The 24,988-nt window shown below is 42.2% G+C and overlaps 1 protein-coding gene across 30 annotated transcripts in view; it reads right to left on the bottom strand.

Moving 5' to 3' along the window:
* The window catches only part of MICAL3 (microtubule associated monooxygenase, calponin and LIM domain containing 3), a 188,579-nt gene that overhangs the window by 66,556 nt on the left and 97,035 nt on the right, over nt 1-24,988 (bottom strand). For 27 of the 30 annotated variants that reach the window (XM_023535148.1, XM_023535149.1, XM_023535160.1 and 24 more), the window contains 3 exons: nt 17,416-17,602; nt 8,672-8,760; nt 7,770-7,857 (listed from right to left, as the gene is read on the bottom strand). In XM_023535148.1, the coding sequence (XP_023390916.1) occupies nt 7,770-7,857; nt 8,672-8,760; nt 17,416-17,602 (364 nt within the window). Of the gene's footprint in view, nt 1-7,769; nt 7,858-8,671; nt 8,761-17,415; nt 17,603-18,070; nt 18,292-20,448; nt 20,869-23,394; nt 23,452-24,988 lie in introns of those variants that run through there. The other 3 variants (XM_011367775.2, XM_023535165.1, XM_023535166.1) reach the window with 3 other exon arrangements.

Genomic DNA, 24,988 nt, shown 5'->3' with positions numbered 1-24,988 from the left:
GGCAGGCAGGTTTGGAGTAATTCAGGTTAGCAAAATGGTGGTGGTGGGGGGAAATTTTATGGCTGGTCTCTCTCCGACATGATCTTTCTAATCCTGACTTAGTTCTAGAAAACAGGGAAACGAGAATCAATAAGCTGTTATCATTCTATTACAGTCGATATCAGCTATTCCTTGGTCACCAGGCTGAGCCCAGTCCAAGAAACCTACAATGGGTTAGCTTCTTAGAGATAAACTCTTTTCCTAAAGTCCCTGTTAGAGTTGACCTCATCACATTTTTAGGTTGGAGTTTTGAGTAGCTACCAAATGCCAAGAGGATTACTCTTTCTGGAATTCGCTTCCATAGTATTCCCGGCTTTATTAACCTTGAAAGAACATGAAAAATGAATGAAAACATTTAGGCCTTTGCCTGTAAAACAGCCCTGATTTTGTCATGTTTTTTTGAGGAAAACCCAAACCCACTGAGACCCTGAGTTCTCCTGCTACCCTTAGGTCGTTGCCTGGTAGCACAGGTCCTTAGTAATTGGGGGCCCTTACCTTTTTTAGCTGGGTTCACCTTTCTTGGGGGGTTGGCTTTGGTAGGCCTTGTAACACTGGAATGGCAGTAGCTTTGGAATCTCAGAGAAGCAGATCGTCCTGGGTAGAAGGGCCTGAGTTTTTCTGGTGACAGGGGCTACTTAATATAAAACAATTACTGAAGACCTACAGTTTCAGGCAAGGATCTAAAAGAAATCAGGCTACACTATGAAATAATAGTGATGAAGTGGAAGTAATCTTGATATTTCACAGAAGTACAGAATAAAGAACTCAACCAGTTAATAGGCACACCTGGGACAGTTTCATGCGATTAATGGATAATCACAACGAGCTGGGTAAGTACAGAAAAAATAGAGGTAAAGAGAACATAAGAGGCCAATAGAAATTCTAACTCAGTTGTAAGGATTTTTCTAGTGACTATCCTAGCCTGGCCCCAAGAGAGTTTGTTCTGTAGTGAGACAGAACGGGGGCCCCACACTCCCTTCTACTGAAAGGTGTTCCAAAACTTCCCCTTTACACAAGGAGAGGCCTCTGAGAGGGGTGAGCCTTTTTCACGTTTTGTGAGTGCTCTAACTATACCAGTCTCAATGTTGGGAGGACAACGATAACATCTAAAGCAAGGGTGCAGTTAGCCTGGGCCAAGGTTTGGGTGTTGGCGGTGACTCAATCTCTTGCTCATTGTCTTTCTTGGAGGCCCATTAAAGTGCCTCGGAAATATTCAGAAAATGTTCATAAAGTATGCAAAGCTACGTAGAAGTTCACCCGCAGGAAGTAAAAGGGAGATGATGTTCACATGTCTGGCAAAACCCGGAAGTAATTGAAAGAGAGGCACATATACCTGGAGCCCCGCCTCTCTTCTCAGGTATATGGAAGGCGTTTATGCACAAAAGCCTATCCCCTCCAGAATATCAGTGGAGAAGAGACAAGGAGCAATTGTGAGAAAAGGGGTGTCAGCAGCTAACACACACAGTTGAAAATTATGGGCACTAATGAGAGAGGACACAGCAGCCCATGGCCTAATCTAGGCAGGGAATGCCAATTTGACTTTCTTTCCCCGTGTTTCCTTATGACTAATCTACTCGTTGGCACTTGCAGGGTGCCTGGCTGGATCTGAGTTGCAGGGTAAGGACTGGTTTTGGAGTCTTGATGAAGTTTTAGAGCTTTGTAAGAGGGACCGGAATTCGGAGAGGAAGGATTCTTCCTGAAATCCCCTGCCTGGCTGTTATATTTAAGAGTTGCACATGGGCTCTTTTGAAAGTGTATTTTTCTTCTATTCATACCTCAGGAGGACACTTGTGGGATCCGTGTCCTATATAGCACCATCCTGCCCTATTTTTCAGTATAAAAATAGAGTGGCCCATTTGCATTGTTGGTACTGTTTCCATGTCTTGTCTGCACCACAGGATCCCTCCTAGGGAGTATCTAAATTAGGGCAATCACTTGGGAATTTATGAGAAAAAAAGAGAATGGATTTCAAAAAGTTTCAGAAAGAAACTGAGACCCAAAGGGAATCCTCCAGGGTCTTTGGTATCTTTGCCACCATACTCCTTTAGATGCTTCAGCACACTGTTCTAAACAACAAAGGCTCTCCTCTCCTTTATTGCTGGGACATGGGAGGGCAACGGCAGCAAAGGTTTAAATTAGAAAGTTACATACATCTACCCTTCCTTATTGTTGATTCTTGGTCAACTTATTGTCATTTACTGCATCCCTCATATCCCAATTCTTTTTCTCCTAGCCTTTTGCAGGCACCTGGATATTGAGTGACTTCAGAGAGTGGGGAGCAACAGATTACAGACTTGGGGCGTGGGTGAGAATGAGTAGGCCAAGAGAGGTCACACGAACTCTCTATAGGGAGAGATTCTGAACCAGCAGTGCCCTAAGGACCAAAATGAAACGCATGATAGTGTTCAGGCAGAGCTGTGAGCTACGTAGGGGTGTGGGCCCTCTGACAGGGGCATCTGGTTATCCAGAATGCCAAGAGAACCCAGCACTCTGTTGCCATATTATTCTGTGGGGAAACCAAGTATTCCTCAAGTCCTGGGAGGGCCAGGAAGGATTTTTTAGCAACAGACACCCAAGTTCCTAGAGCCCAGGAGGAACACACTTGGCACTGAGTGCTCCCCCACCAAGGTGCCCTCTTTCGGCTCAATTCAGCATCAAAGCTTGGCTGTGCCCCTATGGCTGGCATGCTGACCCAGCACAGGAGGCCACAGCTGCAAGGGCATAGGCTCATCCCTCTAGACTTCAATGTCCAAGCAGAACTGGATATCCTAGCTCAGCATCCAGGTCACAGCAAAGACGGCCCAGGAGGCACAGGAGGCACAGGAGGCACAGGAGGCACAGGAGGCACAGGAGAGACGTCAATCAGGGAACACAGAGCAAGAACCTTCAGTGTCACCAGAAGCAAGGTTACTGTACCTTAGGCAAAAGCCTCAAGGCAGAGGAGAGAAACAGAACTGCTCCCACTCCCCAAGGTAACCCTCTAATGTCAGAGACAGAGGAGGAAGGCCCCCCAGCTACGTGTCCCCATGGCAGGCATTGCTTAGTGTGGGACTTCAACCCCTGCATCTGTTCAAGCCCTCAGGCTTCTCACACTGGCTGAGCAAATGTGGGACACAGGTGACATCTTTCTTGCTCTTTTCTACCCACAGTTGCTACAAAGCAAAACATCTTCCACCTCCTGAACAGAGGCCTTGCCATTTATGGGAATCTATATTTCAGGTATAAACACCCTGCTCCCCATTTTAATACCTCTTCTTTCTCCCTGTCCAACCTCAACCCACAGTGGTTTTAAACCCACTCCGAGACCAGCCTGAGCTACCCCCTTTTCCCACCCCCCAGTCAGGAAAAAGGGAAGGAAAAGAAAAACTCAGAAACCTGAAGGTTGTTTGGAATTTATTCTCTTAAATAAAAATGGTAACATTTGTTTAAAAAAAATTAAAAGCACAACACCTTAGTTTCACAGTAACCGCAAAAACAAAGTTACACAATTAAATAAAAAGAAACTCACAAAGAAACACGCCCAAAACTCACAACAGCACAGGTTAAAAACAAGGGCAAAATAAAGGCCTCAGGGAAGGCCAGAGGTGGACAGAGGATGCATTCCTGGGCACAGCTTGTCCTCCCTGTTCCAGCTTCTTTGTATCACTGCTGTGGGAACCAGGCTTGCCGCCTGGCTCCTGCCCCCACCCTTCCCTCTAACTCCCAGCTGAATGCCCAGGAAAAAAGGTAACCCCTAATTCACCCGACAGGCTTTCAAGGCCACACTGGGGCCCCTTTTAGGAGGTTCCACTGTCCTACAGAGATACACTGAAAACCAAGAGACAGCAGCAAGTTGCAATAACTAGCCCAGTGGAACCAGAATACGAGCCTGGAAGTAAGATGGAGGCAAAGTGGGGTGTTTGGTTCTCTGTGGTATTCCACGAGCAACAGAACCCCTGCTTTCCTAGTTTGCTCTTCAATCAACTTTCTGAAATTGGAGTGTATACTGCCCATTTTCTGAGCTACCCACCCCTCAAGTCTCTACCTCCACAGGTATGGTGGCTGCTCTGTCCCCTCCCAGTCCTGACCAGAGCACTGAACCAGGCCAGTGGCGTGCCTCTCAAATGTACAATGCCTTGGTTTTCAGAACTAAGGAACAAGAAGCTTTAGAAACAGCTTCATTATTATTGTTATTATTATTTAGTCACGATATGTAAATATCTACTCATATGTATGAAATTAAACCTATATAAATAGATATGTTTATATAAATATCCACATATCATCATCCATAATGACTCTTGGGGTAAGACTGGGAAGTTAAGCTGGATTGCAAAATCTCTGCTCTACTAATAGGTTTTCCAGAAATGCCTCTAAGGGATTTATATGGGAAGCAGTGAGATTTCCTAACTTCCTCCTGCCAGATAAGAACCCCAGGATACACTGGAATCCCTTGTACAGGGTAGCCATTCCAGCTGGTGTGTGAAATACCTTCATTTACTAATGCCCATTCAGCATCCAAACTATGGAAGCTAATGGTGATCACGCAAAGGGTGTCTGGGGACAGGGAGCAGGCATCTGCCATGTATTACTCTGCTAGGTAGCTTTTAAAATTAAGATCACCTTTTCCATAAGACAAGATGGAACACAAAAGTTTCTCCCATCCCATCTCTGTTGCCTATACTAGAAGAAAAGCTCTTCTGTTTTTGTTACGATACCCCATTGTCTTTATGTAACGGAGACAAAAAAAGGGATCTCCAAAACCTGCAATTCAGGGTCTTATATCCAAGAGGATAAGATCTCATTTGGGGTTTTTCTTTCTCTGCCTGTTGTTGTCCAAACTTTTCCTGAAGTCAGGGTGGAACTATGAGGCCCAGGTAAGAAAATCCGTCCCAGGTCCACTAATCTGTAGCAGTAAATATAAGAAGCTTAGAAACAAAGTATTTACAGATTTTGAGAAAAGAGAGTTTGTATATTAAAAGCACATTCAAACAAAAATGCTGTAAACAATGTCCTCCAAACACTGAATTAGGCAGCAGTTACAGATTAGGTTACCAGACAACCAGACAACACTATAGAGCAGGCCTAGAGTCTTTTTAACTTGTGGGTTGTGTTTGATTTTTTTTTGGCAATAGCACTAATTTTGGCATATGGGGCAAAGAACAGAAAGAAGAAGAGGGAAATGCCACAGAATAAAGAGGAGGTGCAGAGCAAAAGCACAGCAAAGTGAAGTGCCAGCTACAGTCATAGCTTTACCAGCTCTGCCTCCTGAGGGATGGTTTATTTATACATAGCAGAATCAAGTTCATCATTTACAACTTTTTTTTTGTCTAGAGTGCAGCAGAGAAGACGTACCATGGATCTGGGTTAATGACTATTATCTACGACACACATTCAAGAGCGCTGTCAAACACCTGAGTTTTTCTGAAGCTTTCAAAAGGAAATTCTAGTTAATCAATCAAAGCTTTAGTTTGGGATTTAAAGAAGGAAATCCCTATAGAAGGAGAAAAAGCTATTTCATGCCAACGATAAAATACCACCCATAATTCTGTTCCTTTTCTACAGAGGCTAGCAAAAATTAGATACTTCACAGGAAAAGTGCTGGTACTTAGGAGCGTGTTCAGGCTCACTGCTGTCATTTCCAAAAGTTTAAGTGACCAGAGGTGGATACAGACTGAATCTCATTGGCCCTAAGCCCTGGCCTTCCTGCTGCCTAGAAGGTTACTTAAACTGGGGGACAGTGCCTGTCCCGTTCACCTAGGGGTTCGAGTGGTGTGTGACACATTTGGGATGCCACATCTTGTACCCCTTGTGTGATCACAGGCGAGTCATCTTCAGAATCAAGAACCATGGGGACAGATACATCTTCAGGGCCTTTTTTTTTTTTTTTTTAAATTCTTTAAGGACATTGACAACTCTCAACTCTCTCTGCTTTGTAGAGTGTTCTTCTCCTTCTCCATGGAATGCTTAATTCTCTACAATTCATAAAAACCCGAAATCCATTATGCTTTCAAATCAGACGATAAGAATGGCAACCAGATGGGAAAGTGAACAAGCCCAGGTTTCTCAAGAACAACCTGAAGTTCATTGTGTTTAATTCTTTTTAAAGAATGTTCTGTACTCTATTCCTAAAAAGAATTTCATTTCTTTGAGCTGTTTTACCGAGTAGCCAAATTCCTTGGGAAATCCCTCTCGTATGGAAAAAAGCCCAAACTTGATAAGGTGGTACTCTCACCTGAATGCAGAGCCCAAGCCTCTGTCTAGATCCCTTTGAGTTCTCTCTGGCAGCGGTTCCCCCAGTGCTCTGCAAAGGGCTTTTATTACTTCATGAGAGACAGATTATAAAGGGTTTCGAGGCTATAGATGGTTCCAGTCATTCATGGCTTAAACATTATAACAAAATGTTGGTACGACCTGCAGGGCACTTAAAAAAGAGCTTCCTCAGATTATAAGGGTATACACAGTAGAGGAGACTAATCCAGCTGGGGTTTCACTGCACCCCGGGGGTACTACTCAGCCTCTGGCATGTTCTCCCTCTGTCAGAATGCACACCATGAGATTCATATTAGTTCTTAAGCACGGGGAAAGGGCAACTCTGGGAACTTTTCATCTGAAGGCCAAGTGGGTAATAATTCTCTTTTCCCATGATGGAAATTCTAACACCAACTCCTCCTCCATAGTTTCTGGCATAAGCCAATAATCTTTAGTTTTTACATGGTAATTTTTATGAGTTTGTAAATGGTTGCTTTAGATATATTTGCTTTGAATGAGAGGAAATGTGTAATAGACAGAAACATGGCCCTGTTGACTTCCTCTTTCACCAGACAGCGACCCTGGGTGGTGAACAATGTGGGCTGCACTGAGGGCATCAGGACTACTAAGCAATTTGTGGACCTGTCTCACAGGCTAGTTTAACATGGAACAGAGAGAAAGGCAATTTTAAGGAAAAAAAAAATCCATAATTCTTCACAACAAGCTTAGTGTCCATGAACCCTTCCTAAGCCCTGCCCTGCTAAGATGAGAATACATGTGTTTTTAGAGGTAGAAATGGTGTCATTCACCTCCTGACACAAAGAAATGGTTAGTGAAAATGGGACAAATTAGGGCTTCATCCCAAAGTGATCAGGACAGGGCATGTCCTTTTGTGGTTATAGGTCAAAGAGAAGAGAAGGGTCAGTTCACTTAGACACCTATAATAGGGAATGAGATGCAAGAATTTCAAGTTCAGGTAAATAAATGCAAATGTAGATCATGGGGCCTTATCACAATTCCATGCTCTGTTAAGAGTCCCAAACTAGAACTACAGGTAGGCTCTGTAACTCTGAATTCTCACCTGGGTCAGTGATAAAAGCAGCATGCTCTGAATTCCTGATTACCTAGACAGAGCCTAGACCATCCACCCCCATGTGTTTGATGGAGGTGGGCAGGCCCCAAGGCTATAGCAATATTTTGATACAGAGTAGACATTACTGAAGCCCGGGTGATAACGCTTACCAGAAGGTGCCCCTACTGGCTCACAGTCTGCCAGTGAAACTCCCCTCTTATTTGTACCAGCACCTCCGACAGGCCATAGAGAAAGGGGACTCCGAATGCAAGCAGCTGGCACATGAAAAAGGAGTCCAAGGGGTTTTGGGCCACTTGATGCCCAATTGAAGAAATGTTGCTTTGGAGGTGCTGGCTCATCCCCCTGGCCTTGTCACACAGGCCGAGCGAGTGACGCGCCACCCAGCCAAACAAGGAAGTGAGGCTACCTGGAGTTCTCTCAGCAGGGTTGGTGATGGTGCTGGCCCGTCCATTTGCATCTGCAGTAGGGCCATCCTGCAGGGGTCCTCTGGCCTCCTAGGAAAGTTGGCAAGAAAAAGAAGAGTGACTAACTGAAACACTCAAATCTCAGGAGGCAATGATACCTGCCTGGCTAACTTGCTGCTTTCACCAATCAACCCAGAGATGTATTCCTCACAAGTAAGTCTTTCTTTTAAAACAAACAAATAAACAACAACAACAACAACAACAAAAACAGAACATATTTCATGTGGAAGTCACCAAAAGTTAAAATCTAGCTCGACTCTAGTATACCTTTTTCTACAAATCCCTCTGTAGTCAACAGGAGACCTCCCAAGGAAGGTCTCGCCCTGTTAAGGTGACATCACAGAGTCAAGAGAATTCCCACTTTGCCTTGACAAGGGCAAAGGATGGAGCAAGTTATTCTCATTAAAAGAGAGAGAGAGACAGAGAGAGAAAGAAAAAGATTCTTAGATCTAAGTAGTTCACACAATAAAGAGTGAAATCAATTGTCAGGCAGAGCCAAGTTTACAGCCAAGTTCCTTTTCAGGGTGTCCTTTCTCAGAGAGATGCTTCTTTACAAAGGCAGAAGTCTTCCTTTACACAGAGTGAGCAAAAGGGAGAGTCTGACAGTCTCTCAAATCCAACTCAGGTGGTGGATGGAAAATACCTTAGTGAAATGCAGCATTAGATTATGCTTGAGAAGTTGGTTCTCTCCCCATCAACTGCGACCATCTCTCAGGCCCTTCCCACCCACAAGAGAGGAAATTCGGTGGCCAATCAGCAGGCCCTGCCGGCCACATCCAGACCTGTCACAACACTGAAATGGTGCCTGCTGCTTCTCCCCTATTTAGAGATGGGTCACCATTACCTTTCTAGACAGAGGAGTCACTGCTGGTCTCTTCCTCTGTGTGGAGCCAGAGAGTCGGTAACAGTAGTGTGGTTTGCAGTAGAATTTACCTGCAGGTAGCAAGAGGCAGGGGAAAAGGGAGTGAGCGAAACTCTGTAATTTTGAACTTGACTCCCTGGTCTTCATACACTTTTCTCCATCTCCTCTGGCCTCAGGGAACCATCACTACCACTCAGGCCTTTCCCAGGCCCAGGCTTCTCATCCAGGGAGGCCACACCCTCCCTATACACTTTGAACAGCCTTCCTCTCCCCTTTGCCTGAAAGGGAGGGGGTTCCTTTGGATATGTGAAGGCCATTGAGCCATCATTGCCCAATCAGTGCCCAGAGCAAAGATGTAGGGCTTACATGGCAGGGCCAGCAAACAAAGTGGCAGTGTATGCAGAACAAAGATATAGTCACATGAAAAGCTGGGAGTAGCATTTCTAGGGAAACCAAGAATGAATACAAGTGCAGAGTGGAGGCGTGAAGGCTACAGGGTCGGGTAGCATTGAACATTGACTCTGACAGAACCCCTCTGCTGCTCCCTTCTCCTGTAGCCACCACAAGCTAGTGCTGGTCAAACTGCAGCTCATGACCCCTTAGTGGGTCAAGATCAGCATTCAGATACAACACAAAACAAAACCAAAAAATCCTGCAATGGACTATGAATAGAATGAAAGAGAATAAAATAGAATAAAAAGCATTAGAGTACACAGTACATAAGTGGAGTTTGTTTCTTACAACCTCTGTCTATATGTGTCCCATACTGGGTCCTAATATGATATGTATTTCCTACTGCAGGTATGGTAAAAAGTTTGTAAAACATTGATCTTGGCTTTTCCTATGACACTGATATTGGGATCCAGTCACAAAGGTCATTTTTTTCTGACTCATCATTACTCCCACTTAAAAAGTCAATGCTTTAGAAATTAAAGGATAGACCCTATTATAGAAACTGTTGAAACAGGAGACAACTGATATCACAGAAACAAAAGGCCACCAAAAAGGAAAGGACAAAAAGGAGGGAAGCCCAGAAGTGTAAAGGGGAGGGGACACACAACTGATTACGACTGATATCATAGAAACAGAAAGGATCATGAAAAATTACTATGAACAGTTATACGCCAACAAGCTGGATAACCTAGAAGAAATGAATAAATTTCTAGAAACATACAACCTACTACACCAAGACTAAGTCATAAAGAAATAGAAAATCTGAATAGACCAATATCGAGTAAGGATGTTAGGTAGCTAGTCAGAAGTGAGTGACAAGGGGAACAAAGGAAGAGGGGCCTAGAGACTGCCCAAAGAACACCCCAATGGTAGTAGAATTCTGGGTAAGCACATGTGCACTAGCACTAGGCAAAGTTATATAGCAGCCAGGTGTCAATCAAAATGACCTCACTTGCCAATCACCTAGGAATGCCTTTGGAACCACCCATCATGGCCCAAATATAAGGCAGATATTCTCATTTCTGGGCCCTTTTTGCCCTTCTGGGTTCTCTCCCTTCTTGGTGGACTTTTTGTCCTTTTGTAGCAATTTTGGCCCCTTTGTGTTGGTTACAGCACTGGGACATACTCTGTCTTTCTCTACGTGCCTCCTTGGGGTATTGTCTTTCTAAAAAATATTTTTATTAAAACTATTAAATCTCAATGACCTGTGATTCTTCATTGCCGTCATTTAAGGAAGAACCAAGGAAAAATGCTAACTATAGGTCTGCACTGTCATCATCTCTCTCCTTCCTGGCCTGACGTTTGGGGGGCACCAAACTCTGATTGGCCCCAACAGTGACAAGGAGATTGAATCAGTAAACAAAACCTTCCCCAAGCAGAAAAGCCCAGGACTAGATGGTTTCACTGGTGAATTCTAACAAACATTTAAAGAAGAATTAACAGCGAGCCTTCTCACTTTTCCAAAACAAATGAACAGGAGGGTACACTTCCAAACTCATTTTACTGAACCAAGACTATACTGATACCAAAGCCAGGTAAGAAAACTACAAGAAAAGAACATTACAGACCAATATCCCTGATGACTATAGATGCAAAAATTCTCAACAAAATATTAGCAAACAGAATTTAACAGTACATTAAAAGGATCATTCACCATAATAAACTGCGGTTTATCCCTGGGATGCAAGGATGATTCGACATAAGCAAATCAATAAATGTGATACACTACATTAATAGAATGAAAGATAAAAATCATATCATCATCTCATTAGATGCAGAAAAAGCATTTAACAAAGTACAACATCCTTTCATGATAAAAATGCTCAACAAATTGGGTAAAGAAGTAATGTACCTCAACATAATAAAGGCCATATATGACAAATCCACAGTGAACATCATACTCAATGATGAAAGGTTGAAAGGTTTACCTCTAAGATCAGGAATAAGAAAAGGGTGCTCACTTTCACCACTCCTATTCAACATAGTACTAGAAGTCTTAGCCAGAGCAATCGGATAAGAAAAAGAGGCATCCAAATAGAAAAGGAAGAAGTAATACTGTCTTTGTTTGCAGATGATATGATCTTATATATAGAAAACCCTAAGGACTCCACCAAAAATCTTCTAGAACTAATCAACAAATTCAGTAAGTTGCAGGATATAAAATCAACATACATAAAACAGTTGTGTTTCTACACACTAACAAAATATGTGAAAAAGAAATAAAGAAAACAATCCCATTCATAGTAGTATCAAAAACAATAAAATACTTAGGAATAAATCTAACCAAGAAGGTGAAACAACCGTATACTGAAAAATACAAGACATTGAAGGAAGAAATTGAAGAAGACACAAATAAATGGAAAGATATCCCAAGTTCATGGAATGGAAGAATGAATGTTATTAAAATGTCCATATAACCCAAAGCCATCTATAGATTCAATTCGATCCCCCTATTACAAAATGAAAAAACAATCCTAAAATTTACATGGAACCACAAAAAATTCCTGAATAGCCAAAGCAATCCTGAGAAAGAACAACAAAGCCGGAGCCATCATATTCCTGGCTATAGTAATCAAAACAGTATGATACTGGCATAAAAACAAACACATAAATCAATGGAATAGAAAGCCCAGAAATAAATCCACACGTATACAATCAACTAATATTTGACAAAGGAGCCAAGAATACTCAATGAGGAAAAGAGAGTCTCTTCAATAAATGGTGCTTATTTTTCTACAAGGGAAGTTGAGTCGTGGGTTATTTTTTTGATCTTGGATACAATCTCCTTTTACAATCTATAATAAACTATTTCAATTTTAATTCTGGCCAAGATAAAATATAATCAGGGAAAGATAAAATGTATTAGTGCTTGGATCATATACTACCTTCTTATCTGTTCTGCATCTTTTTAATTTTTTTAATTTTTAAAATTTTTAATTAGTTTCAAGTATAAAGTACATTGGTTAGACATCTATATAGTTTATAAAATGGTCCCCCTCAATTGCTTCCTCTCACCCCTGACCCTCCGCCTAGCCAACGTATTCATTCAAATTGCATTCCTTATGCTGCACTCCCCATCCCCATGTCCATCCATCAGCTACTAATTTGTACTTCTTTAACCCTTCACCCCATTCTCCCAGGTCCCCAAAACTCCCTCCTCTCTGTCCATTACCAAACTGTCCATTATATTTGTGAGTCTGTTTTGATAGTTTGTTCTTTATATTCCTTAGATTCCACATATAAGTGAAATCATATAATGTTTACCTTTCTCTGACTTCTAGGTCCATCAAAGCAATATCCTTTTCCATCCCCTTCCTTTTAGTCTGTGTCTTTTAATCTGAAGTGAGTCTCTTATAGGCAACATGTAGGGGTCTTGTTTTCCTTTCCATTCATCCCCTCTTTTAGTTGGAGCACTTAATTCTTTTCCATTTGAGGTACTTATTGATGGGAATGTAGTTGTTACCATTCTTTATTCCTGTTTTTGATACATGCTTTTTCTTCTTAAAGAAGTCCCTTCAACATTTCCTGTAATACTAGCTTGGTGGTAATAAATTCCTTTAGCTATTTTTGTCTGGGAAGCTCTTTATCTGTCCTTCAACTCTAAATGATAGCTTTGCTGGATAAATTATTCTTGGTGTATATCCTGGGTCTTCATCCCGTCAAATATTTTTTGCTAAGCCCCTCTGTCCTGCATAGTTTCTTTTGAGAAATCAGCTGCCAGTCTTATGGGTGTTCCCTTATGTGTAATTAGTTCCCTTATGTGTAATTATTTTTTTTTTTTCTCTTGCTTTTAATAATCTTTCTTTGTATTTAACCTTTGGCATTTTAATTATGATGTGTCTTAGTGTTAGCCTCTTTGGATCCCTGATTTTTGGAATTCTTTGAGCTTCCTGGGGTTTTATGTCTGTTTCCTTCACCAGGTTAGGGAAGTTTTCCATCATTATATCTTCAAATAGCTGTTCAACATCTTGATTTTCTTCAGTCACTATATGCTGATCAGACGAATATTTGGAGCCTTAATAGTGTCTCATATTCTCCTTAAATTATTTTTATAGTCTTGGCATCTTTTTTCTTGCCATTCTGAGTGTCCTGATTGACTTTTCTGTCCTCTAGATAGGGCATTTGATCTTTATTGACTTTGTTAATTCTTTTGTTTATTCCATTTAATATACTTCTCATCTCAGATAATGTGTTCTTCATTTCAGGCTGGTTCCCTTTTATAATTCCCATTTCCATTTTTATGTTTTTTTTTATCTCTTTGTTGAAGTTCTCACTCAATTTATCTACACTTCCCAAAAGTTTATTGAGCATCTTTATAATCAGTGTTTTGAACTCTGCATCTGTTAGATTACTTGACTCTATATCTGAATCTGCTCTCTTCTCTCACTTGGTGTCTGCTTCTTTGTCTTCCCATTTTGCCTGCCTTTCTGTGTCTGTTTCTATGTACTAAGCAAAGCTCCTAAGTCTCCCAGTCTTATTAGTGTGGATTTGTGAAGTAGGTGTCTAGTGGCACAGTCTTGAGAGGGGTTCAGCTGCAGGCCAAACTTAGCCCAAGCCTCTACCCTGCTGGGGCCACCTGTTAAGATTCAGGTCTGTCACCACGAAAATCCGTTCATGGATGGAGCCCTTATAAGAGGCTTCTGCTGCTGCCGCTGCCGCAGCCTCCATCTCACTGAGCCGCTCGGGACCAGGCAGCCCCGCGTCCAGGTCCTGTCCTACCTTCTGCTGTTGCAGGGTGCTTTCTTGGATTTCTCCTTAGTTGTATGGCTTGTTCATCAAGATCCCAGGTGATTTTTCCTTGCTACTGCTCCTTGTTTCCATCACGACTTTGATTTGGTCACCAGAGGGATGAACAGAGCCTCTATCATCTATGCCATTTTGGTTCTGCCCTCTGCATCTCCTTTCAAGGAACACTCCGCTCTCCTCCACATGATTCTAAATATGTGGCCTGACATTATCCACCACAGAAGTGAACGCGTCACCCATACTGGTCAGTCAGAACATTCTCTTTCTCTCCAGCCCACCCCAAGATGTAAAGCTCTAGGAACTGGTATGTGGCTGAGATAGGCTAACCAGAGCCATTCTGGGGGTTCAAATGGATGGTGAGAGAGAAAGGCAGCCTTTCTCTGAGGCTGCTATCTGGAAGGAAGATGTAAATCTAATGCTTCAACTTCAATCTGACTTGGGTTTCTATTATTTGTAATTGCTTATTATAGTACCAGAAAAACACAATCTGTTATAGTTACTTTCATTCCTTTCTTATTTTTTTTCCTGCATCATTGTGCTTTTTTCTACTAAAGTAGAATCCTAGATTTTAAAATACAACTCAATATAGGCTAACCTACCAAGGAATCCTCATTTAATTCTACTAATAAAGAAAAGAGGGTTAGGTTTTAAAAACAAGTCCTACAAGCCTAAGCAAAAGTTGATTTTTAAAAAAATTCCAGAAACTTCTTTTTCCTAGGAATACAGTCAACATGATGGAAGGAACCGGGGCATTGAAATCAAATCTGTTTAAATACTACCTTAACTATTTAATAGCTATGTGAACTATTTAGCATCTTGAAACATGTTTCCTCACATAGAATATGAAGATAGTACTCATCTCCTGGACTGAGATAAGTCAATGAGATATCACACGTTACATGTTATAGGTACTCAATTAACATATCTTCTCGTTCCCTCTCCCAAAATCAACTTGGTGGTACTTTTTGCATCTTAGATGAATAACAAAAGAGCTACCTTTTAACTACATTTGCCATGTGCCAGACACTATTATAATCGTTTTACATCTATTGACTCATTTAAACCTCAAAATCCAATGAAGTAGGTACTATTACCTACCTCTCTCCAGCTGAGGCACAGAAAGGCTAAGCAACCTGCCCAAAGTGGCCCCCACTCAGCAATTCAGACAGGATCTAAAGCTTGGAAGCCTGGCTCTAGAGTCTGTACTTTTAGCCATTAAACTATGATGCCTGTCTCAGTTAGAAAATACAGCCATGCTAATTATAGCTGATTCGGTCAAGTCACTGGTTTTAAATGGTCTAAATAAATGAAGGAATGCTGGTAATTAAATATGGGAGTGACTGGAAGAGGGAACTGGAGAAAACAAAGGGCTAAAGGGCAAACATAAGGTAAACTGGGTCATGTATTCATTCATTCAACAACCTACTTAATGCTATTATATGACAGGCACTAATCTAAACACTGAGAACGTTCTAGTCAGGAAGATGGACTAGTCTTTGCTCGGATGGAGCAGGTGATGTATGAATAAGTATTAAGCAGTGGTGAATATTGTAGTGAGGAGGGAATATGTAAGTAGGGATGTGAATCAAGAAGCCCACCCTGAGATTAGGGGAAGTGCATTCCAGGAGAGGAGATAGCTAGTGCGCTAGCCTTATCTGAGGTGCTTCAGTTAGAGTTCTGAATCACATAGTAACTTGGCTGGAGACTATGCTAAAACTTTGGCACCCCTAAAATTCCATTCTTTTCTCTAGTTCACCTGTCCGTTGTGGAGGGGCTGAGCTGATGAAAAGTTTATCTGGGTTAAAGTTTGGGGAGCTGGTTTAGACCCACTGTCCTCCCTGATTCAGTGTCAACAGCAATGCATTCACCACAGGGGTCTGTCTCATCCTGTCCCAACATCACGGTCATTCCCACAGAGGTCCTGTCATCTTTTGCCTGGTATGCCATCTCTTCCCTCTACTTTTCTCTCAGGGTTGAGCAGCCTAAAGTCAGTTCAATCATTCCGAACAGCTACTGAAGTTCATTGATTTCTTCCTCCTCTGAACTTCCACAAAGTTATAATCTGCACTACACAACGTCGCCCTTAATCAAGTACTTTTACATTGTCTGTTGTTTCACTGCTCATGTCTTATCATTCCAATCATAATGTAAGTTCCTTGAGGCACATTTTACATTCTATGTCCTTAAGAGAATAAGGCAACAGTGAGCACACAATCTATGGGCAAAAATACCTGTGGATCAATTTGCTGGAGGTTAAGGGTTCTTTCCAGGCAGATTTTGCAGTAAAACATTAAAACAATCCAAGCTTAAGTACAATTAAACAATGCTGGGTGGACTCCATCCGCCAAACCCTATTCTTGGAGAGCAAAGGGGTTTTTCAAAGAGCAGGTGTGTGAGAATAGTGGAACAGAAATATGATACCTAACAACATACTTTCCTTATCTAGACAACTGTCTTAATTCTTCCTTCACTGGGTGGTGCTTTTTACTAATTTAACAAGAGGACCAGATGCCTAATGGATAGTTAGCTTTTCTCAGTTGACCACTTTGGCTCCTTTCTGGCTACTTCTGACAGTTTGACAGCCTGTTTATATACTACCAGGAGAGCCTGGATGACTGAAGTGACTATTTCTCAATCGCAGGATGTCCCTCTCCTGTGCCCTGTAACTCCTGAAACCACCTATCTATGTAATGGACTTAATACCAACTCTACAAGGATAAACTTCACTCTCCAATTAATCTAGGTCTTTTCATCCCTTTTGAATCATAAGACTGCCTCTCATTAAGTTCCTTCAGCATCCTGCAGGAATGGGTGTAGGAATCACCACTGTCTTTGGTGACCTTTTTCAATTAACTTTAAAGACTCTTCAGATGTCAGGCATTGTTATCTGTATCTATCAGAGTTTGTTATCTGTTTGCACAATTCTCTACCTTCTGCCCTATAAAGGTCTTTCCGCTATCACAAAAGGCCAGGACTTGAACACCACAGTAAATGAGGTTTTACCCTGTGCCATGAGCTCTCAATTCACCAGAGAGATGCTGAGGCTACAGAGAAGTGGGAACACTGGAATTCCATCATCTTCAGGAGGCAAAAGTCTGAGAACCCAGGGGTAGGGAATTTGGTTTCAATTTGTTGTCATTGACCTAGGCAAGATATGTAACTTCTATAGGCCTGTGATTCCCCTTCTCAAAAGTAAAGACAAAAAAGACGTATCCTCATGTATCCCTTTTATCTTAAGATCCCACCATGAGGAAAGAAAGCAAGTGTCTGTGAAACTGAGGAATTGACTTAGGTAAATGCATGTCATTTTCATTACCATTATCACTGAGTAATGCTATGATGCAGCCTGGTGACTCTGGGGAAATATTTATAAGAGCCTTAGAGAAAAAACAAAACAAAACAAAGAATAGAGGGAGATGGATGAAAGGCAGAATGAAAAAAATATAAAAGAACATAGCAAGGGGCCCTAAAACCTGCTCAAATGGAAAAAAGTGCCCTAAGCTCAGTTTCAAGTAAAATAGACTCACCGTCCTCAATGTCATAGGCGTAGGCTGAGAGGCGCAAGGTGGTGGCGCAGTACTCGCATTTGAAGCAGCTCCGATGGAAAAACTTGCCCTCGGCACTCAGCCTCTCCATCACGTAGACTCTCTTCTGGCAAAAATAGCACGTGTCGCTGCCTCCCAAGTTCTGCGGAAACTCCTTCTTTATTGAGCCCTGTGGCGGGTGGGGGGGTGCGGAGATGGACACATCAAGACAACGTCTCTCAGGCTCACCTTCAAGAGGTGCACGGCCCTCTCTGTAAGTGAAACTGATCCTAAGCGATTTTGTTATGAAGCAGACTAAGCTGCTCACTTTACTTCTGGCTCTCTCAAAGAGCAGTGGCACTATTGTAGTGACTGTCACGTGCCCCACACAGCACTCAGTACCAGGTGGGTTCTGAATCAACAGCCAAGAGGAATCCCAATTACAGAATTTCATAACAATCAAACCAAATTATTTTGACAGAATTGTTTTTAAAGGTAACATACTATATATTCAGTATTCATGTGGTTCTAAATGGATATGGGTCCCCTAGACACTAGGGCAATCACTTTTAGAGATACTAAGTATGCTTTCCCATACAACATCCCAAATAACTAGTTCTAGAAATTCAATTACAAAATTTAGACAACGTTGAAAAAAATGACATGGCACATATTGGCACTATGTGTCACTAAGCTACTTAGAACAAACTAGGTTCGTTTACCATAGCTGTGTTATTTCTAGAGAGACAGAGCCCTTAGTATATCTCTTACCAGTTCCTTCTTGTCTAGTAGGGTTTTGGGCTGTTCTTTCCTTTGAAGCTGATTGGCTATCTGCTCAGCCAATGAGCTCACTCCGCCCGTGTACATCTTTATATACTTCTATTGGTTGGAGATTATAAAATGACCAGAATAAAGGGAAATGAGAGGGAAAAAAATGAATAAATTAAGATAGGAAAAAACCTCTTTGAAAGGATAAAATGAATATAATGTGCAGAAAACAAACCATGCCAACACAGTGTCCACAAGCAGGGAGATTCGTGGTAAGAAAAACAGGTGTCAGTGTTCACACAGAGGTATCAGCATAGGCAGGAATAATTAAATTCAGTATGGGAGAATTTAGTCTTTCATGTCTTTTTGGAAGATACGGTGCCAAGGGAGGTAGGAAGCCAAGATGGATGAAAATACAGAAGAGTAAGAAGTACCTGTATCCTAGTGACTCAAATTACATATTGAGAATTTGAGAGGAACTACTCCCATCCATATAGTGGATGCCAGACTGACAGCATTACTCAAGGGTTGGGAAGGCTGGGGAAGTTATTTCTTCATTTAGAAAGCTCACTCTTGCAAAGGCTGACTCTCTACTTGGGTAACTAATGGATGCCAACAGTTTAGTATTACTTGTTATAATCTCCTTTCTCATTATTAATGCTTCACTCATAACCCCTGTCATATACATCAAATATTCCTGAGCTTTATCCGGAAGAACCCTTCTCAGCCCATTCACTCTGTTGATATTTATGTGTTCTACCCAGGCTCTAAGGCCAAGGCCTTCCAGACTGGGCTAGGTATCTCACACATAACTGCAGGAGGCTAAGACCTTCAGCATGTAGATAGATTGCTCAGTTTTGTCTTGGGAAGTCAGGGTATTTCTGTTCCAGAAGAGATTATTGTTTAATAGGTTGAAAAAAGATAAAAGAAAAAGTCCAACCAACTCAATCTTCCTTCTAGCAATGTTGAAGAAGTAACAGGAGGAAACTATCAAATTTCAATTGTATACCTTCCTGCTATGGAGCCCAGCTCTGAGCCTGTCTCCAGGGAATGAGGTCAAAGTCTTGCTGGCAATCCTTTAGAGACTCCACATCCAGGTCACCCTTCCATGTAGAGATGGCCAAGACACCTAGTGTATGTGTCACTCCTCTCATGAACTATATAGAATAAGGGTGCTGTCTGCAAAGTTTGAGGAGCCTGACTCTAATTCCTACTGAGAACACACCAAAAGCAGTTGTCTTGGGGATGCCAACAATCCTGGATAGGAAGTGGTTTGAATGGACAAGTATATAAGCCACATGTGGAAGAATCACTGACCTGGGCTGGCAGGGACAAATGAGAAGCACTCTAGGAGGAAACTCTACGTAAACATGAGAAAACAGAAACATAAATGGGCAAACAATTCTCTAAGGTTCAGTTGGAACTGAGGAGTCGATTATATTTTCTATTTAAAAATAAGGAGATTGCCAAGGATTGGTGCCATTTGCTCATTAACTTTACAGCTTATACCCATTAGTGGTTGAGAAAAACAAGTGGCTCTTTAAGCTAAACCTTCTTTAGATTAAGGACGTTAGGAGAGCTTAGGCCTGGAATAGACAGATATCAGGCAGAGCTGAGCAGATCATTTAATAGCTGACACCGAGGGAGCAGAAAATTTCACTTCTTTCATTGTGCAATAGATAAGTGAAAGCATGGACCAGATGTCAAATATGAGGCTGGGACACTGAGTAAGCCTTGGGTCCTGACTGTTCCAAGCCCTTCTCTCCCACCAGAAATTGGCATCCTCATTACATCTGTAATCAGCAATTATAGCCCAGGGCTGTCTGCGTGCAAAGGCATTTGTCATACTCAGTTTTCAGTGATGTGATAATATTGACAAGCATCCCCCAAAGAGAGGTTCTATTTGTTTCTGGCCTGAAAAGCAGATGGTTTCTTTTTCCCCCCACTCTTAAGAAATAGTAGCAATGTAGCAATTGTTGGATTTATACTATTGCCAGAACACATACACATGTTTCCACACACATACTCCATGGTTTGCTACTAGCTCAAGAACAGGAAACATAAACAGGAAGGTCAAAAAGACCCTCTTATCTCTATAAACTACTCTATAGCTGGATCAGTTCCATTGTAAAAAAATGGTCGGGTTCATTCTTTAAATGACAATTCAAGAGCATCTAAGATACTGCATCTTCGTCACTCCATTTGTTTACACCATGGTTCATACTTTGTAACACGTATTAACATAAAGACATCTGGAGTTTAAAAAGATAATGGCTAAAATATGTTTATTATTATTTCATTTAGTTGAAATATAATGAAAGTGGGTTTACTGCAACAGAATTTGATACAACAAAGGCTAGTAGCCTCTCTTAGGTGTATGCTTATAGCCCTCACACAGACAGATGGACACACACACACACACACACACACACACACATACACACACACTCTGACTTCCTACAGGAGACAGGCCAAAGTAAAGAACTCTGCAAATTCCCTGGGGCTAGATGGCATTTGTGTAGGTGAAGTGAGCAGAGGCTGAAGAGGAAACACAGCTTTGCCCAGTTCCAGGCCCACTACCTGTCGGAGGGAGTCAGAGGAGGGAGAGGCGGGGTGGCTGGAGGAGCGGAGACTAAGAGAAAGCTCCCACTGGTCTACAAAAAATCGACGAGAAGGTTCAGGCTCTGGCTATAAAATACAAGATGGAAAAAAGAATTAAAAGTTACACACTGACTAGGAATAAGGAATTTGGCAGTTTTAGACCCTTTTACTTTAGACCGTTAACTAAATAATGAATGTAGTAAAGAAATACTTAGAATTTCTTTCTTGAGTGGCTCATTCAAGGCTTGCATGCTGCTTTTAGCTTGTCCTTCCCACCTGCTTCTAGGGATGCTCCTACTTGAACATGGTCATCATACCTAAGAGCATTCTGAAAGCCTGTCTTCCTTTGCCTGGTGCTCTTATCTTACTTCGTCTGCTCTGCATGGATAACGCTGCCAGCCATGAGGCAGCAGAATGCAGAGGTGATGCTCACACATATACTCTGTGCTCTGCAGAGCCCCTCACTGCCCTGGGCTTAGACTTCTCCTGGGCAGGAAGAAAATTCTACTACCCTCTCACTCCACTAGGCTTACAAATAGTGAACAATAGAGACAGCCAATCAAGAGTGAAGCTTGCTCCTTCTACAGAAAGGCTAGTAATGTGGCTTTTCCTCCTCCTATTGCTATTGCTCAGAGAAACTCTGCTCACCAAGGAGCCAGCCAAATCCTAGCAATGATCAGGAGAAAAGACTTGAGGCCCCAAGTCCTCTGCAGACTGCATGCAGCATATGCACAAAAGTGGGCCAGGGTCTTCCTCAGTGATGGGCCCATACAGTCCCTAGAGAGTGAGAAAGTGACAGAGGGCTTTTGCAAACAATAACTGCTTAGTTTTCCTACCAAGTTCTGGGTGAAGGACTTGCAGGGTGGAGAGAAGAAGTACTGTCATGGTAAGGAGAAACCCTCTGCCCCTCCCGCTCCAAGTAGACCTATTATATCCCCTACATCAGTCCACACTAACTTCACAGCTATGAGAGGTGACTATGTGAAGTGTCACCAGCCTCTGCTACAGGTGCTCAACTGGCTTAAGAGCCCTTAGCTCAGCACTCACAGGCCCGATGAGGTCCTGGGGGAGATCTCTGTAGAGGAGTGCGACCCACCAGAAAGAAACAAGAGAGAAGACTGAGTGCCCCCAAGGGGTAGAAGAGCAGTGGAAGCTAACGGGTGGGGAGGAGTGCGGGAGACAGTGAGGCAGAGAGCTGGTGAGTACACAGGTATGATTATGGGATAGTGAAAAGTATTGTAAAATAACATAAGAGTGACCCTTAAAAGCATCTAGACAAGAGCTCTGCACTGAAGAATCTGGAAACCAGCCCTTTGGGAAAATGAAAGAAAACTCCCTGCAAATTTTACTGCTATCTTCTCTCTTGTGCACTGCCGTCCTAGACGTCTAATAGTTTCCTCCTGCCAACCTCTCCTTTTAGTCAACATACTTCCCTCCATTCTTTTTCGTTTAGATACTATTTCAGTAAAAATCATCAGGATTTCATTACATATGTATTCCCCAAAATGCAGAGCATCGCCTCGCTATGAAAATACCTAGTTTTCTTTCTGAGAGGAATACAGCCTGGGAAGAAGGAAGACAGAAGCTGAGCACACACAGAGCTCATGGGAGGAAGCAGCCCCAAGAGTGAACAAAAGCAGCGCTGGGCCAGGTGAGGAGATGAAAAGGACCCTAACCTGCACCTCAGGTTGGTCTCCTCTCACTGCCCCCATGTGCCCTTGGCAGCACAGACTGCCTACTTCTAGCTTGGTGGTAGCACAGGAAGACAACCCTATGACTAGCTTCCCAATGGATCAGAGAAGTAACTGGATTTACTGCTGAGCCATAAATATGTTTCTCAGAGAGCAAAGGCCAAAGAGAAGGTAAAATTTTTTCAAAAGACCCATGTGAAATTAGCAGCTAGAGATGATTTTTCACTCTAGTTGCACAGATATATCCACTCACGAGTCATCTTTAAGGGTAACAATAACAACCAAAAAACTTTCATAAAATAAGCAGGCTTTTTAAAATGGGTATCTCTGCTATTCATCAAATTATACGATGGCCTGATGTCATCTGTAATTAGCCCCTTTTGTTTTTCAGAAAAGACTAGCTAAAGCATTTCATATGCGCTCCCATCTTGCCATATCTTCCTTCTCCATCCTCTTCGTACTTGAGAAATCCCCACACTGGTAAGAGCTTTGGCTCTCTCAGTATTTCTACCTCAAGGTCTCTCACTTTCAAAAGAGCTAAGCAAATGTCACTTGCTTATTGATCTAGACCCTTGCCCTAAGAAGTTATACCTGATACTTAAATGCTATTCCACATTGGCACATATTTTGGAATGGGAAAGGTGGCAGACATGAGAAGTCATTAGACTTTTTATAACAACACAGACTCTCAGGATCCGTATCTGATCTGAATGCTGGATGGATGAATGCTCTACTGTGAATACTACTTCCAAGGTCAGCACTGTTAGCAAAAAGAAATCTGGCTCTTGGCTGGGTGACAAGAGTGAGCAAAAAGCAAGAGGAGAGGGGACCATCCCCACTTTCCCTCTGTTCCCCACCCAACCACAGCGTGCCCAATCTGTGTGGCTCTCAGCATCCCATGCCACTATTCATGCTCTTTTACCCTCTCATGGTGGGGACTCTGCTTGCCACGGATGTCAGCATCAAGATCCCTGTACGTCTGTTGGCAACAAAGTAGAAATTTAAGCTCCATCTAAATGCTCTATTTGGACCTACTAAGTGACAGTGCCAGAAATTCAGAGTTCATTTCAATACAAATCCCCTGTCCCCTACTGAGCCCCACCCCAAGGAACCACAATCCCATCTATATCAAATCCCACGACCCAAGGACAACTTCTTGCACAGCCATTCTGCCCACCTGGCCTCTAATGAGGTCAGTTACACAGATAAATAAAGAACTACAGTTAGTACAAAGGTGGAACAAACATATTTCTTTCAAATGTGGCACAAGATTAAAGGCATTAAGAGGGAGGTTTAAAAGGAGCGGTGGGTTAGAAGGGCGAAGCTTTTCACAAGATATTGGAAAGGAAAGGTGGGGAGATGGAAACTAGCTGAAATATATGACCATTACAACAGTCCAGAGGGAACTGTAGGGTGGGAAGTGGTCCCTTCATAGGAACATGGGACAAAAGCATAATTTACTAAAGGGAGAAGTGCACAAAGACTGGAAATGTTTTCAGTAAACAGATAGGAATATCTGTTTGGGAGAGTGGGAATCTATAAGATGGGCACATGATATCTCTGTTGACCTGAAGAAACCATTAACACAACAATCATAATCAAAGGAGCAGGAAAGGCCACTCTTATCAGTCTTTAGATAACTGAGGATTCACCTTATGGCCTTGTACTGGTGGAAACTGATCCAAAGCTATCACTGTGGCTACTCTTGTCCAGAGCCCACAGGCATACTGTCTCCACAGGCAGGATGAGGCCAACGCTTAGGCTCCAGAATCACATCACTAAGATTCAGTTCCTGGATCCATCTGTATGACTTTGTATAAGTCACCTCCCTACCCTATGCCTCAGTCCCCTCATCTGTAAAATGGAGATGATAACAGTATCCGATTCGTAGGATTATTGTGAGAATTGATTGAGATCACACTTGAAAAGAACCTGCAGTACCTGGGTCACAATAAAATGCTTCTAAATGTTAGCTCTTATGACGAGACAAGGCATAGGGTAGTACTATACCTACAGTGGCCCAGGGGCACAGGCTGAGCCTTTAAAAATCAGACATATTTTAAGGATTCGCTTTTTAAATAGGCCGCCTTAGTTGAAGAAATGCCTTTCCGTAGATCTTACTTTTAAAATTAGTATTTTATTTTATAGGGATAGACTACAAAGGTCAACAAAGTCATTCTATAAATGTTTTGTGTGTGTGTGTGTGTATGTGTGTGTGTGTGTGTGTGTGTGTGTGTGTGTGCGTGCTTGTCAAAAATGTACGCTTGTTGTCCTAGTTAACATGTTTGTTTTTGAATGATCTGCCAGGAGTGTGAGTGGGGTGGATAGGAAGGGTTGGTGTTTGCTGGCAGAAGTTGGATAAGTAAGAGGCAGGACTCTCAAAATTAGAAGGAAGCAAACTCATAGTGAAGCCCTATAAAAAGCTTCCAAAAGTTCATATGAACTCAGCCTCCTTGGGCAGCAAGGTAAAAATGGCTGCTTTAAATGAGGTTACATAAAAATATGTTGCTCTCCAG

This window comes from Pteropus vampyrus, unplaced genomic scaffold (assembly GCF_000151845.1).
Source record: "Pteropus vampyrus isolate Shadow unplaced genomic scaffold, Pvam_2.0 Scaffold137, whole genome shotgun sequence".
Taxonomy (NCBI): domain Eukaryota; kingdom Metazoa; phylum Chordata; class Mammalia; order Chiroptera; family Pteropodidae; genus Pteropus; species Pteropus vampyrus.
Note: the sequence above shows the minus strand (reverse complement) of the source record. Positions and strands in the feature narration are given on the sequence as shown.